The 15252-nt window shown below is 29.8% G+C and overlaps 4 protein-coding genes across 4 annotated transcripts; 2 read left to right on the top strand and 2 right to left on the bottom strand.

Moving 5' to 3' along the window:
* The first annotated feature begins 101 nt into the window (after positions 1-101).
* Positions 102-8110, top strand: LOC107070532 (calmodulin). Its single transcript, XM_015328816.2, has 5 exons — positions 102-250; positions 535-610; positions 3840-4014; positions 4398-4640; positions 5046-8110. Exons 2-5 carry the CDS (start codon positions 608-610, stop codon positions 5072-5074), a joined length of 450 nt encoding a protein of 149 aa, XP_015184302.1. The 5' UTR covers positions 102-250; positions 535-607; the 3' UTR covers positions 5075-8110.
* On the bottom strand, positions 5390-12219 carry LOC107070529 (gamma-interferon-inducible lysosomal thiol reductase). Its single transcript, XM_015328813.2, has 6 exons — positions 11899-12219; positions 11695-11823; positions 11489-11625; positions 11218-11405; positions 10812-11132; positions 5390-10717 (listed from the first exon to the last, which is right to left on the bottom strand). The coding sequence occupies exons 3-6, from the start codon at positions 11598-11600 to the stop codon at positions 10631-10633; spliced, it is 708 nt and encodes a 235-aa protein (XP_015184299.2). The 5' UTR covers positions 11601-11625; positions 11695-11823; positions 11899-12219; the 3' UTR covers positions 5390-10630.
* A 195-nt stretch (positions 12220-12414) lies between these two features.
* Polr1C (RNA polymerase I and III subunit C) lies at positions 12415-14088 on the top strand. Its single transcript, XM_015328812.2, has 6 exons — positions 12415-12614; positions 12708-12755; positions 12855-13230; positions 13315-13503; positions 13581-13829; positions 13915-14088. The coding sequence occupies exons 1-6, from the start codon at positions 12561-12563 to the stop codon at positions 14025-14027; spliced, it is 1029 nt and encodes a 342-aa protein (XP_015184298.1). The 5' UTR covers positions 12415-12560; the 3' UTR covers positions 14028-14088.
* Positions 14076-15054, bottom strand: Ggamma1 (guanine nucleotide-binding protein subunit gamma-1). The gene is made up of 2 exons (XM_015328814.2): positions 14895-15054; positions 14076-14788 (listed from the first exon to the last, which is right to left on the bottom strand). Exon 2 carries the CDS (start codon positions 14733-14735, stop codon positions 14523-14525), a length of 213 nt encoding a protein of 70 aa, XP_015184300.2. The 5' UTR covers positions 14736-14788; positions 14895-15054; the 3' UTR covers positions 14076-14522.
* Positions 15055-15252: the final 198 nt, after the last annotated feature.

Here is a 15252-nt window from a genome sequence, read left to right as displayed (position 1 = left end):
CACCTTTCCCCGCCTACTGGACTCTTGGCAGGTCCGATTGGTTGGCGCTCTTAGTGCTGAGTGGTGGGGGTTGGCCGGCGTAGTGATACCCGGCCGGCCGAGACTTGCGGCAGAGCCCTCGCACACCGATAGAGAACCGTGGACTCCATTGCTGTCCTGAGTGCGTTTCTCGTCGGCCGCTGGTGTCGTATCGCTGTGTCCGTCGTCGTAGTCGTCGTCGTCGCCGTCGCTTTGTCTATTTCTCTGTCCGGTATATTTTTGCTCTCTCTCACTGTCTGTCTGTCTGTTTCTCATCTTTCTCTTTCTATCTCTATCTATCTCTCTCTCTTACTCTATCTCTCTATACGCCGCGCCCGTTCGCGCACGCACCAACACACACATAAATATAATATCTATTCTCTTCTTCTTATCCTTTTATTCTCGCTTGCTTCTTCAATTCCCTCTGCGCAATTATAATATATACGCCGTATACTCGTCGTTACGAGGAGGACGATATTGTGAATAATACCGCTCGCTCTCTCTCCCTGTGTCTAGTGTCTCCATACGGCTAAAGCTCCGTAACTTTCTCGAAGGAACCTGAGAAAAGAAGCAAAAAGGAGTGACAAAAATGGTAAGTCACCATTTTTTCATATTGTTCTTCTTTTATTTCTATTTCGCGATATCTTATTAATTCACAAACGAGCCTATGAACAAACGGACGGACGGAAGGGAAGTTAAACTCTCTTGTAAACCCAAACCAACGACTATTCAACGACTATTGTTTTTTTTTCTTTATCTATCCAATTCATCTATTTTTCATGTGACTTTTTTTTCTATTTGCCCTCTCTTTTTCACTCTATCAATCAATCTATCCATCCATTTCTTTTAACGTCGTTGACGCGCCACCGAGCGTGCACGTGCCAGTGAACAATCTGCATCATTGAAGTTCTAATCCCCCTTTTACAAAGTATATACCAAAAAGCATGCATATCTCTTTTCGTATCTCGTTAAACTTGTTCGTATTATTCGTGGTCGTTACCGTTACCAATGCCGTTGTTATATCGTCATCATCGTCATCGTCATAGCTCCTTTTCTATCATCGAGTAACGGCAAATAGGAATACTCGTCGCAACGATGGCAGCAGCAGCCGGCTCGAGCCGGGATCATATCGGGATATCGTGTCGGATATCCTCTCTTTCCACTCTCTCTTTCTCTTTGCGTGGTACATCGATCCGTTCTCTCTCTCTCTCTTTCTCTCTATCTCTCTCTTACTCTCTTATTTTCGCTCTGCTACCTCCTATTAAAGTATGTAACCGATTTTTTATACTTGAGTGATGGCGACACGTCCATTAAAAGCGTCATTTTATTTTCAACAAAAAAATTCAACAATGCATACATATATACATACATACATATATATATATATATATATATATATATATATATATATATATATATATATATATATATATAATAGACGTATTATAATTCATTTCCTTAAAAAAGAATAGACGAGGAAGATGAAAAGAGGGTAAAAGCATCGTGTCGCAGCCGGCGAAATAACGCCCTTATGTGCTCGAGAAACCGTGTTAACGTGTATAACGGTCAGATCGATGACGAGCATATCGCATACGCACGACTTGTTTTAGTTTGAAGTTGTTCCACTTTTGTGAAACTCGACATTCAATGCTATTCGGTTAATCGTCTTAAAATCACTATTTCACATAACAAAAAGCAACTTACAAATATCATCTCTTGTTTCTTCTGACCAGTCCTCTTTCCCCGTCTGTCGGGGGTTTTTTGTACGGTATAGTTGGTATTGCTGTAGTTAGTTTCTCATTCTTGTTGCTTTATTTTTCTTTATCGTGATGAAAAATACGTACGAAAATTATCGATAATTAATAATTATTTTGTCCATTTTTATTTTCAATTGTTTTATAACAAATTACAATAAAAAAAAATGTACGTCAACTGTATTCTTTTTAGGATATTTTGAATAGGGAACTATCATCACAAACTGCCCAATAGAAAGAGAGATCTGAAGTTAGATACAGAACCGGTAACCAATGACGTAGTCGAATTTAAGATGTTGAACAATTTATGTAGCTAACTTCATAATCTTAATCTCAACTGATTTTTTATCTGTAGTGCATCATTCGTATTTGTATACTTTTTTATTACTTCAAACGTGTTGTCAAATTAATAAGAATAACAATATTTATAGAATTTGATTGCAACGATGTGTAATTCGATAGAAATAACTTAGAGATGATGACAGAGCTTCTCGATGATTCTTCTTTCTTCAAATCACTTATGGTCATCACGATAATACATAACATGCATATTTATGTGTCTCTCTTTCAAGAAAATGTATAACACGCCACACACACACACATACACGCGTGTGCGCATGATATGTATATGTATATGTAAAGATAGAGTTTATTTAATAATGTATAGATCACTTTTCTGACACACTGCATATATTTTCTATATGTATACGTGTGTTGTGTGTATAATGTTGTGTGTTGTACAGTTTTCGTGGCGAAAAGAGGAGTATTGTAACGTGGCGTGGCATTCTTCAGTCAACTTTTCTACGATATACCTTGCTATTGATTTTTGCGGTCTCGGTACAACGCCAATTCTCTCTCTCTCTCTCTCTCTTTCACTCTCCCACTTTTCCAATTTCTAACACTTTGTTTAGAATTTTTGTATACTTTACTATCCTATCTTATTCCTTAACTCGTACGAATTTTCTAACCTTCGTGATTTTTTTGTATCATATGTCGCAGAAAAAAGATATTTTCTATAATGGCGCATTATCCTAGGGGCCAAAAGGTCAATTGCCTGGGTTTGTCATCAGCAAGGTGTCCCAAAGTCTTCAAATCAATATTCTATAAACTAACTTTTGTAATAAAAAAAAGATTGGAAATGATATTTTGGTCTCATATACCTGAGGAACCCTAGAATTGCAAGGTGTGACGCAGGCGCGATGCACACTTGTATGGCAACCAATGAAATATAAACAAGGAAAAAAAACTTGGTCACCTGGAATCAACTAAATTCAAATTTTGCTGGGGTACTGTGTGAGAAGTCGTAACAACACATCGCTGATGATTCTTTAGCCCATTTTTAACGAAATATCTCTAGATTATATTACAAGAAAAGAAAGAAGAATGTAATTCGTCGTTGTAGGTTTTAAACTTTAACGTCGATTTTTTTGGTATTATGACGATGATATGGTAGTAGCGTTGTTGAGCTATACTTTCTACATAAATTCAAATATGTAATTGCAAGTGTATGTATTTTCTTGATTTTTCCTAGGATTTATTAATTTTCCTTTTTAAGATAAGACGACGCTCTAATAGCGCACGCGTGTATCGTATATCGATAAAAAGATTCAAGGAGAAAATATACTATTTTAACGGACCTTGTGCTTCTCGTTCTGCCATTCTCTAAGGGAAGATAATAAAACAACCTAGAGAAATGTCTAAGAACGTCTTGTTTATCGATTAATCGCGATTTATAAAAATTCATCTACAATACTTTACTCGCTTGTAAGTAAATAAAACGATTAGAAATTAAAAAGGAAAAAAATCAGAAACACGCATAGAAATTCAATCAATTGATAAGATTATAAAGAAGTTGATTCTTTTCCTGCACCTTGCAATATTTTGAAAAATTCTTGGTCTTATTCATCGTCGTATCTCTTATCTTTCCGTTAACCGCTCGAATGATAACAACTAATATCATCTAATTGTTCTTTTCACTAAATCTACAATTATTTAATTACTTTTCCAACAAACAGATTTTCATGATATTTGTTTATTAAAAATGAAATTATTTGTGTGTATAAAAAGGCTGACCAACTGACGGAGGAACAGATCGCAGAATTCAAGGAGGCATTTTCGCTATTCGACAAAGATGGTGATGGTACCATAACTACCAAAGAATTGGGCACCGTTATGAGATCTCTTGGTCAAAATCCCACGGAAGCTGAGCTTCAAGATATGATAAACGAAGTCGATGCAGACGGTAAGAAAAAACAAAATCAAATGATCATCGTTTAATTATAACATTATTATATATTTTCTTCTTTCTAACTATTTATTTTCTTTTTCTGGAGCACTACGACATGTTGTGTTGTATGCGTGTGCGTGTTTTATCGATTCATGAGACTTAAGTAGATTTCTCTTTTTAGTTCATAATTATGTAGGTATATACACCATATATAACAAGTTTAGACGCGTTTTATTTAAACGAACTAATAAAGTAACGCTAAAAGTACATTATATTTTTATAATAAGATAACATACTTTACATCTACCGACATTATTGTATTTTATTTGCCATTGTTTTTAATCAACTACTTCTTGGAACTCATATTTTCCTTATATATATTATACGACGGATTTCAGGAAACGGTACCATCGATTTCCCGGAATTTTTGACCATGATGGCACGTAAAATGAAGGATACTGACAGCGAAGAGGAGATAAGAGAGGCGTTCAGAGTGTTTGATAAAGATGGTAATGGTTTCATATCTGCGGCAGAACTTAGACACGTCATGACAAATCTTGGAGAAAAGCTTACCGACGAAGAGGTAGACGAAATGATACGAGAGGCCGATATTGACGGCGATGGCCAAGTTAATTACGAAGGTTTGTATATCCATATCTATTTATCTATTATTCTATTATTCTATTTTTATAAAACAATAATTACATTTACAGACAAGTTTTTTGTACCAATTTTCTCAAAGATTTGTAAGAACAAAAATGTAAAATTATTTATTTGTAGAATTAATTTTTCTTAAATTATCTACAAAATGTTGACGGGGCCCCCCTTTGTATATTTTTTTTTTTGCTGTATACCACACCAAAATCCCTTTTTAATGTCGAGTATATGGTGATTGTATATTGTTAATTTCAAATGAAATAACTGAAGAACTTTTAATTTAACATTTTTTTTAGTTTGTTTTAAGTTTGTTTATTTATCACATTTAAAAGTAGATCTATCTATTTAATGTGAAATATCTTTAGTAATATTTTGATTTCTTTATCCAGAATTCGTCACAATGATGACATCAAAGTGAATGCAACCTGTATAATGGAAGAACTTGCGACTTGAAGTGGTGTTGACGTACTAAATAAAAAAAAATTAATAATTAATAAATCAAGATGCAGAGTATAAAATATATATGTAAAACACACAAAATGCGAACCAGAAAGTGAAAACAACAAAACCTTATATCCGGATGTGAAGTCTATATAAATATATATATATATATATAATATATATAAAATATATATATATATATATAATATATATATTATTAAAAAAAAGAATCCGCGCAGAAGGTCAACGCCCGATACGGTTAATCATCTCTCGTTGTCGATAAGTAAAAAAAAAAAAAAAAAAAAAAAAAAAATACAGGGCAAATTAACTGTTTAATTAAAAAAAAGCTATACTGCTAAAAATCATTCTCTGTCGAGCATATAATACTTACAAAATACATAACACATACATCTTCTACACTAATATACGTATACAACACTAATATACGTATACACGCGTATAACACATATACACACTCTACACGAATACACCCGCACAATCATTTTATTTCCTTTTAACAAAAAGAACAACACACAACCAACCAAGAATAAGAAAAAAAAATACAAAGGAAAAGCATAGAAAAAAAATATTTAAAAAGTGACATTACACAACAAACAAACAAACACACAACCCACCACATTTAAACGTAAGATGCATAGTTGTGCGCGTTTCTTCTCTTATATTATAAAAGAAAGAAACTTATGAAAGAGAGAAGGAGAGAAAGAAAGAAGAGAAGTGCATTTCCTTTTCATCTTATATCTGTTTTTTCCACACTCGTTCTATCTATCTCTTCTCATCTCTTCCTCCTCGCTCTTTAAATTGTAAATCATTATTATTATTATTATTATTATTATTATTATTAATTATTATTATTAATTATTATTATTAATTATTATTATTACTATTATTATTAATTCTTATTATTATTATTATTAATTATTATTAATTATTATTATTATTATTATATCTGTGTCACATGTATATATATTTTCCTTCTCCGTGTTTTACCTTTTACTACTCATCTTCATTTTCACTCTCACATCAATGGAGGAAAAAAAAACAATTATCGTAATAATAATAATAAATACACGTTCTTGGGGAAATAGTCTTAAACAAAATTTGTAGATAAAAATTAATTTAAACGAGAGATAAAAATGCGCTCGAAGGAAAATCATATTAATCCGGAATAAATAGAGAAAAGAAAGGGAAAAAATAAATGAAATAAGAAAGAAGAAACGCCATGTTTACAAGCGTGTTATATATATATTGTATCGCAATTTTTATTTAAACACACCGCGTGTACGTAAATCTATCGATTTTTCTTTTTATTTCAAATGAAGTGTATAGTAACTGGAGAGAAAGAGTTACGGGTAGAATAAAATATCCCAACAGAGAGCAGTTGTGCGGATCTAAATTCCACCGCGAATATGTGTATGTGAAAATAGTATTAACTATATCTTTTCAATTTAAAATTAAGGAGACTTCGGTCTGGATCTTAATTTTTAGAAAGAAATATAGAAGGGAAATATGAAATAAAATATAGCGAAGAAATCTGAGTTTTTTGTCGATTGTCTTTAAAACAAATTTCAAGAGATTAATATAAAAAAAAAAAACAAACAAAAGAAAGAATATCCGCTGATGGTGATAGTTGGCACTTCACGTACTACGAAAAAAAAAAAAAAAATTAAATAAATAAAGAACACTTTAAGCTTGCGCGTCAATCTAAATAGATTATTGATGATAATTTGTATAAGAAAAATATTGAAAATATTATACCATAGACAGTGGAAGAACAAAATCGATGAGCAAGCGCAGCACTACTTATAGATCTCAAATAATAATAATAATAATAATATTAATAATAATAATAATGCATACGTACTACATACATACATACATACATACATTTTGGCACCTTGTCTCCTTTACGATTGATTAATTGTCTACGTCTCCACACGCGAGTAGTACTCGTGTTAATAAGGGGGGAAACAAATTAAATTCATATTAATAAGAAATATTAATATTAATAATGATAATTATTATGATAATTATAATTATAAAAGAAGAAGAAGAAGAAGAAAAAAAAGATGATAAAGCAAGGAGAAAAAAATTAATTGTATCGCGGATTAGTTATTTTAGAAAGCTCCAGATCGAGATCTCTGCGTTCCTATGATGAATAAATAAGCTTCTTCTCTTCCTTGTGCTTTTAACGTTGCGTCTCGTTTCGCATTCGTTCGCGTCGTAACGCGTTAACAAGTTGTGCGCGTGCACGTACATATTATTATACACTTAAAACATACACACATTTTACATAACACACGTATAAGGAAAGAGGGGAAAAAGAAATAAATTGTGCTTATGAGAGGGTTTGATAAAATAAGAAAAGAGAGAGAGATTAATGGAACGAGAGTTTTTTAAGCGAAAGTGAAAAAGAAAGAAGAAAAGATGTATAAACAATTTCCATGCATAATATACACATAACATACTTATATAGAAAAGAAAAAAAATGTTTAAAAAACAAACAAAAAAAAAACTAAAAAATACAAAACGATTACAAGAACAACACCAACAACATATTATACAACATTTAAATAACACAGTGTGGTGTTTTATCTCCAGTTCCGTATTAATCTCCTGTTTTTATCTTGCCTTCCATCGAGGAAACCTCATTAACATTCGTGCGAAAATAAATTAATAATAAAGAAATAAATACAAATTATAAAATAAAAGAACAACAATAATAACAACAACCACCATCTCACGTCGACACCACTTTTGTTGGATGAAAAAGTTTCAATGGATAAACAGGGGATGATGATTATGATATGCAGATGATTATGATGATAGGGGTGTTCTAAAGGAAAGTCAAGCTACACACAACAAGTTATCGAGAGGGGGGTGTATTGCTTTTCTTCGCCCATGGATGTGTCTCGTGTCGTCGGTCTCGTTTAAAGTGGAAAAATAAATAAAAATTCGAGAAAGATAGATAGTGAGAGAGAGAGAGAAAGAGAGAGAAAGAAAGAAAGAAAGAGAGAAAGAAAGAAAGAGTAATATCACAAGCAGAAATGGGGAAGTATTGGTGTAAATTATGTGCGATCCGAACGCGATAATGTTATTTACAAACAAACTAAAATGAATAACTTGAGAGTGAAGAACAACACATGGTAACACGACGCGTAAAATAAATTAAATGAAATATTAAATAATTAATAAAGAAAAGTAAAGTAAAGTAAAGGTAAAAGTAAAAATGAACAAAAAATTACATCCAAGAGAAAAATACGTGTGTGTGCTTATCCGGAGGTTGTTCCGAGACATAATATATATGTAATATATATTATATATACATAAAAATTAATTTGAGACAAAATGAAGAGAAGAAAGAAAGATAGAAAGAAAGAATGAAAAAAAAAAATAATTCCTCCACTGTCCTTTACTATTATTGTTATAATTATTATTGCAATTATTATTATTACGATTATTATTATTATTATTATTATTATTAATTATTATTATTATTAATTATTATTATTATTAGTTATTATTATTATTAGTTATTATCATTATTAGTTATTATTATTATTATTATTACTATTATTATTATTATTATTTAATATCGAAGTGATGAAATTGAATGAGATAAGTAAAGAAAAAAAAAAAAAAGGAAAAAAATATCGAAAGAGTGAACTACTACTTGTATTTCCGGTGACCTAGATTGCATTGATTATAAAAAGACAAAATAAATGTATCCTCATTTTTAGGTCACAAATATTTATTACTTGTCCTTTTTTAATTACCAATAGACCTCTCATTTCAGCTCTCTCATTTTTTTTTTTAGCATTTACTTAATGGCACTCTGATTACTTTGCTAAGAAATATTTATTAGTAATCAATTAAAAAAAAGAAAAAAAAGAAAACGCGCGCGTTTTTCTTTTAATAAACAAACTTCGTAAAAAAAAAAACTTTAAGATGACGTATTTTACATACATACATATCTATCTGCGTGTAATTTCAAAGAAATAAAATAAAATCTCTCGCTTGTAAAATCTTCCTCTTCCTCAAAGTGAAAATTAGATATTATAGATCGCAACGCAGGACATTGATAATAATGATGATGATGATGATGGTCATAGTGATGATAATGATAATGATAATGATGATTAATGATGCTAGTGATGATAATGATGATGATGATGATGATGATGATGATGATGAGAAATATGCATTTACGCAATTGGTAATTGCTTCATACGTGTGATGTCATTTGTGAACATTAAAAAGTTGTCTCTCGGTAAAAAAAAAAATTAGTCTAAGCAATATGTGTCGATATATATTTTCACTTTATAAGATTCATTTTTCAATTTCATCTATATCTCCCGAGAAAGAATGAAAGAAAGATGATAACAACAAATCAATATTAGAAATCGTAACATACATTGCTTGATATAACAAAATGCATAACTAATTGGTATTTTTTAAATTCTATTTGAGATCACGACGCTTGATTATTTCTCATTTAGCCAAGGGAACGTTCTTTTTGTTTTTTTTGTTGTTGTTGTTGTTTTTGTTTGTTTTTTTGTTATCTTTCAATCGTCAATTCCAATGACGATCTTTCTTGCAATTTAACACGTTCATCTCTTCATCAACAATGCTGTTGTTTGAACAATTCAATGGTGCTCCATTATTAAGTGTTGTTTTTTACTTTTTACAAGATTTCTCTTTAAAATGATAACTAGGGCGTTTCTCTGTTGCCAAAAAAAAAAAGAAAGGAAAACAAAAGAAAAGAAAGAAATTTTAAAATATCTATATATAGCTACTTGACTAATGAATTAAATTTATTATGTTGAAAAGAATATTCCATTATTAGATTTTGATTGTTTCATCCTGATCTTAAAAATCCAAGGAGGATATTAATTTAATTGTAAGATTAGAATTTGCTCGCCTTTTATATTTCTTATTAAAGATGATTATAAATATAAAGAATAATATACGGCAGAAGTACTTACCTCTATTTTCAATGCATCATATTCAAAAATGGTTGCAATCAGCGTTTAATCTTTCAGATAGTAAAAATTAATCATGGATGTTTCTTAACACTTCTTATCGTAAATAAGAAAGCAGCACAATTTGTATAAAATGTTAATGTTGAGTTAATAAATTGTTCCAATGTATAAAAGTGTGCACATGTCCTCTGTAATTCCTGTTTTATGTTGTTACTCATGGTATATTCGTATCGTGTTGCGTTTCGCAACAGTAACGTTCATTTCGCAACAGTATTATAATAAGGAAAATATTCTTAGAATAAAGACAACTAATATAATTGTAACACAACTAATATATAGAGAACAAAATATATTCTACAAATTTATCTCGTCTATGTTTTACATATGTTTCGTACATAAAGTAATGAAAAACACATAAATAAGTATTTCCAAAAATATATTTCGTAAAGATGTATTTTCAATTAATTAGATTGAAATAAAGAAGCGCTCGTAGATTATGGAATAAATGTTGAATAATAATAATAATAATGTAATCATAAACAACCTTTAGGTTTGATTTTAAATATTAAACATACTTCTTGGAACAAATTTCTCAAGATTTTAGGCTGGTCCTTAAGACTCTACAAATAATGATATTGCATTGAAATAATATAGGAAAGAAAAATCAGAATAAAGAGTATAGCCTAGTGTATGTGTTATTAAAATTTCACTTACATCGTTAAGAGAAATCGTAGGTATGAAAGAAATTTGTGGCCTAAGTGCACTTGTTAATTCTCCGTATTTGGCTAAAAGTTCTTTTCCTTTAGCTCCCGAATAACATTTGGAAATGGCATTAACATCCACATTCATCTTCTGCGCACAACTTTCCATTATTTTGATTGGTTCGATATTGTTTTTAATCATGCAAGACAAGTAATTCAATAGAAGCGATTGATCTTTAATAAGATCAATGGCACACGCATGTACCATATTCCCTTGACATTCGATTGGTCCATGTTGACATTTAAATTCATAAGTATGATCATTTTGTGTCGTCTGGAATGTAGGAAAGTTTTTTAAACATTACGCAAAGTTTTAATTCCTCATATGATTGACAAACATTTCATTATGTTTTTCATACCAAAGCTTTTCCGTACGGTACTAATTTGACTTTAACATTTTCTTTAAGTTTCATATACGTAGGCAATAAATGTTTTATAAAAAAGCTACGAGAATCAGGACAAAGTGTCTCATAATATACACCTATGTGAACTATTTCTTTCTCATCTTCCTGCTTCATTGTCATCGACTTACTTCCCCAAGACTCTCCTATGTAAGTTTAAGAAATAATCGTTTAGAAAGACCTAACTTTATGTTAGGTACATACAACATGCATAAAAATAATATTTTACCTTCCATAACATTATCTTGTGCTAACATTAACCATAGTTTAGAAGATTGCCACAATAATAGGAATGCAGAAATAATCAGCAATATCTTCCATCGAAAATTACCTAACCCCATTATCTAAATTTATTTTCTACAAATACTGTAATAGAAAATTAAGGATAAATAAATACTATTTTGTGTGTATAAAATATTATAGATATTAACTTACCAATATGTGAAGAATGTATCCATAAAAACCGTAAATATATAGACATTATTTTGATACCTTTATTAAAGGTCCACCATATGTTAATGATATTTTTAACGTGACATCATAGACAAATTCTGATTCTGTTAACTGTCAAGAATCAAGAGGATCATTAAATATTTGATTTTTATTAACAATAATAACACTGGTTAAATTAACACGTACTTGCCTAATCTTATTATACACATGTGTTTATGATAAAACAAAAATAATCTATTTTCTTATTTTTCTTATGCAGTTAAATACATTATTTCACATTGTTATGTTAGAAAGAAACGTGTAAATGTTAATTGCCATGAATTCCGGTTTAACCAAGAAAGGAGAAGATTTGTCATCGATCTTATTTATGATAAAAGGCATAATAATCTGGTACAATCGATAATGTTAAGAATGTTAAAAAAAAATATACATAGTTGCATTTAAAAAGATAACTTTTAAAGATAACGTTTGTTTATTTCTCTTATAATATTTTATTATAAGTGCTCATAACAAGCTCGTAGTTGTATTTTTTTTTCGTTGGGTGGCAGTATGAAAATTTACCGATGCGTGTCATTTAAAAAAAAAAACGCGCCAATATCGAACGAGTCAATTCATGGTTGTAACTTCGACTATCGTCAATTTTACTAATCGATATTCATTCAAAAATCGACTCTGTTATGCGCATGCGTCATTAAATAGACATGTGCTTACCGAATATAACCTTCAAAGATATAAGCAATTGAGAATTGTATATTCATTTTATTAATTGTTTTTAATAAAAGATTCATTGTAAAATTTGGAATGTTAGGATATCAATAAATATTAATATTAATATTATACAATTAAATATGGAGAATAAAAAAAAATCACGCGTGTTATTAGAAGAGAGTGGAATATCAAACGTAAGTTTATTAAAATATGAATTATTTTTATTATTATTGTAAACGTATGTATTATTATTATTATTATTCATATTATAATTTTTTATTTTACAGATAATTGAATGTTCTTACGATAAATGGAACATACAAGATTTCTTAAAAGTACAGTATTTTGCATATATAAACATGCACTCAGGGTGTATGAGATTTTACCAGCAAATTTCTATGTTCAACTATTAATTTATTATTATATATTTACAGAATTTCAAAATAGATATTGTAAAAGAATCTCAAAATGAAAGAGAATTAGAATTTGATCTAATCAATTGCCATTCATCGTTTGTTAATGCTATACGTAGAATACTCCTAAGTGAAGTTCCATCTATGGCTATAGACAAGGTTTTTATATTGAATAATAGCAGTATAATTCAAGACGAAGTATTGGCGCACAGACTTGGACTTATACCTCTAAAAGCTGATCCTAGATTATTTGATTATCCGTCTATTAACGAGAAAGATGAAAATGAAGTTAGCGATCAGGATACATTAAGATATGAAATTAAAGCTAGTTGCACTTGGAATCCACAGCCACCAAAAGATTCTAAATTACCATCTGACCTGTATAAATGTAATAATGGTAATACTTTGATTATATTTATTATAGAATAGTAATATTTAGTAATATCAAAGAGAACAAATATTTCATATTTTTGTTTTCTAGTTTACAGTAAGGATATCAAGTGGGTATCGATTGGGCGTCAAGCAGAATTGTATCCTAGAGGTGCAGAACAATTGGGTGTTATAGAAGATGATATTTTAATCAGCAAATTGAGGCCAAAGCAAGAAATTCATGCTTTTATGCATGCAGTCAAAGGTATCGGAAGAGATCATGCCAAATTCTCTCCAGTAGGTATGTATTCTTTTTTTATCAATTTCTTCTATTATTTGATTATATTAAAGTAATGTAACTTATATTATTTTACGCAGCTACTGCTTCATATAGATTATTACCGGAGATTAAAATGTTAAAACCAGTGAGAGGAGATTTGGCCCCACTTTTTAAAAAATGTTTCAGTCCTGGTGTTATAGAAATTGTTGAACATGATAAGGATAATCCTGATTCATGGGAAGCTGTTGTCAAGAATGCGCGTTATGATAGCTGCTCTCGGAATGTTTTTCGTTACGATGATTTGAAGGATACTGTACAACTAAGTCGAGTATCGAATCATTTTATTTGTGAGTTCTGTTATCTATTTTAGATTAGTACAAAAATTACCTTTCCTATTTATATATATTTTATTTATTTTTATGTTATTTACAGTTACTATTGAATCTGTTGGTGCATTATCATCAGCCATATTGTTTACAGAAGCAGTCAAAATATTAAAATCCAAATGTAGAACATTTTTAGAAGAACTTGAAAATCCCTCATAATAGATAGATTCGATATTATGTATTATATTTTAAATAAAAGAAAACAAATGCTTTTTATAAATGTTTTATTATCATTAGAACCTCATATATTGTATATTTTATTTTCAAGTTATGTGTATTCGTTGTAACATTTATGAAACATATATTGACGACAGTAATACTTTCTTCTTCTTCTTTTAACTTTTATGAAAATATTGATATGTGAAACATTGTATAAAAACTTTGAGCATTAATAGACAAATGTATAACATTGTTTCTAAAAATGTATATGCATACTGTAAAATATGAGGCACGTCGCGGTACTGTAAAGTTATCATTTTATACAATAGCCATCTAATTCACTATATTACAGTTTTGTTTATAAATTTCTTATCATTCATGGTAATAAATATATGATGTTATCATTTGGAAGCCAAATAAATAATTTGGAATAATTTAAATGAAGTTAAAGATTAACATACAATAGAACATTTCAATTATAAACATGATGGAATATTACAGAATGGCGCATGAGCTTTTTTCACGAAAGGGATTAGACTTCTGCGATGAGAAACCAACCAAGAGGCAATCCTCTTGTTCGTGCTCAGTAATGTATTTCATAATATCATCTATAGCCTTGCTGACCATTATACGCTTTATCGCAGCTTCACGACGCAATTGCTCGGTGATCATGCGTTGCTGTTGGAGATTTGTTATCACCATGTCCATAACAGCTAATATCAACTTAATTAAATGCTTCTGATTTTAATAATATTGAAATACTGGAAAAATAAATACATACAAATCCAATTAATTCTGTCAAAGTAAAAAATTGTTAAATTCCACACTTGTAATATTGAAAATAATCTATCTCATAAGTAAACTTACACTTGGTTTTTTCAATGTACAAAAAAGAAACTTTGTATTTGTATATTTTCTTGTACTACTTATTAACTGTATTTACTTAGAAACTAGAAAAAGGAAATAGAAATTGAAAAGGAGGAAACCAAACCCTAAAATACAACAAAAGTATGACGTATATGATTATTTGTTCCTCTCGTATAAATAACCTATCATAATGGAGATATAATAGGTTCCATTTTGATTGGTTCAAATTGTGGACTAATCAAATTTAATCTCGTGTAATTTAAGTGCTCTTTGAGAAAATTAAATATTAATGTGCTTTTAATTATCTAATCAATTAATTATCAATTATTATATTTATAATTATATACATAAATGTTAT

Source organism: Polistes dominula, unplaced genomic scaffold (genome assembly GCF_049000335.1).
Source record: "Polistes dominula isolate Pdom_NZ unplaced genomic scaffold, Pdom_raw_medaka contig_11, whole genome shotgun sequence".
NCBI classification, from domain to species: Eukaryota; Metazoa; Arthropoda; class Insecta; order Hymenoptera; family Vespidae; genus Polistes; species Polistes dominula.
Note: the sequence above shows the minus strand (reverse complement) of the source record. Positions and strands in the feature narration are given on the sequence as shown.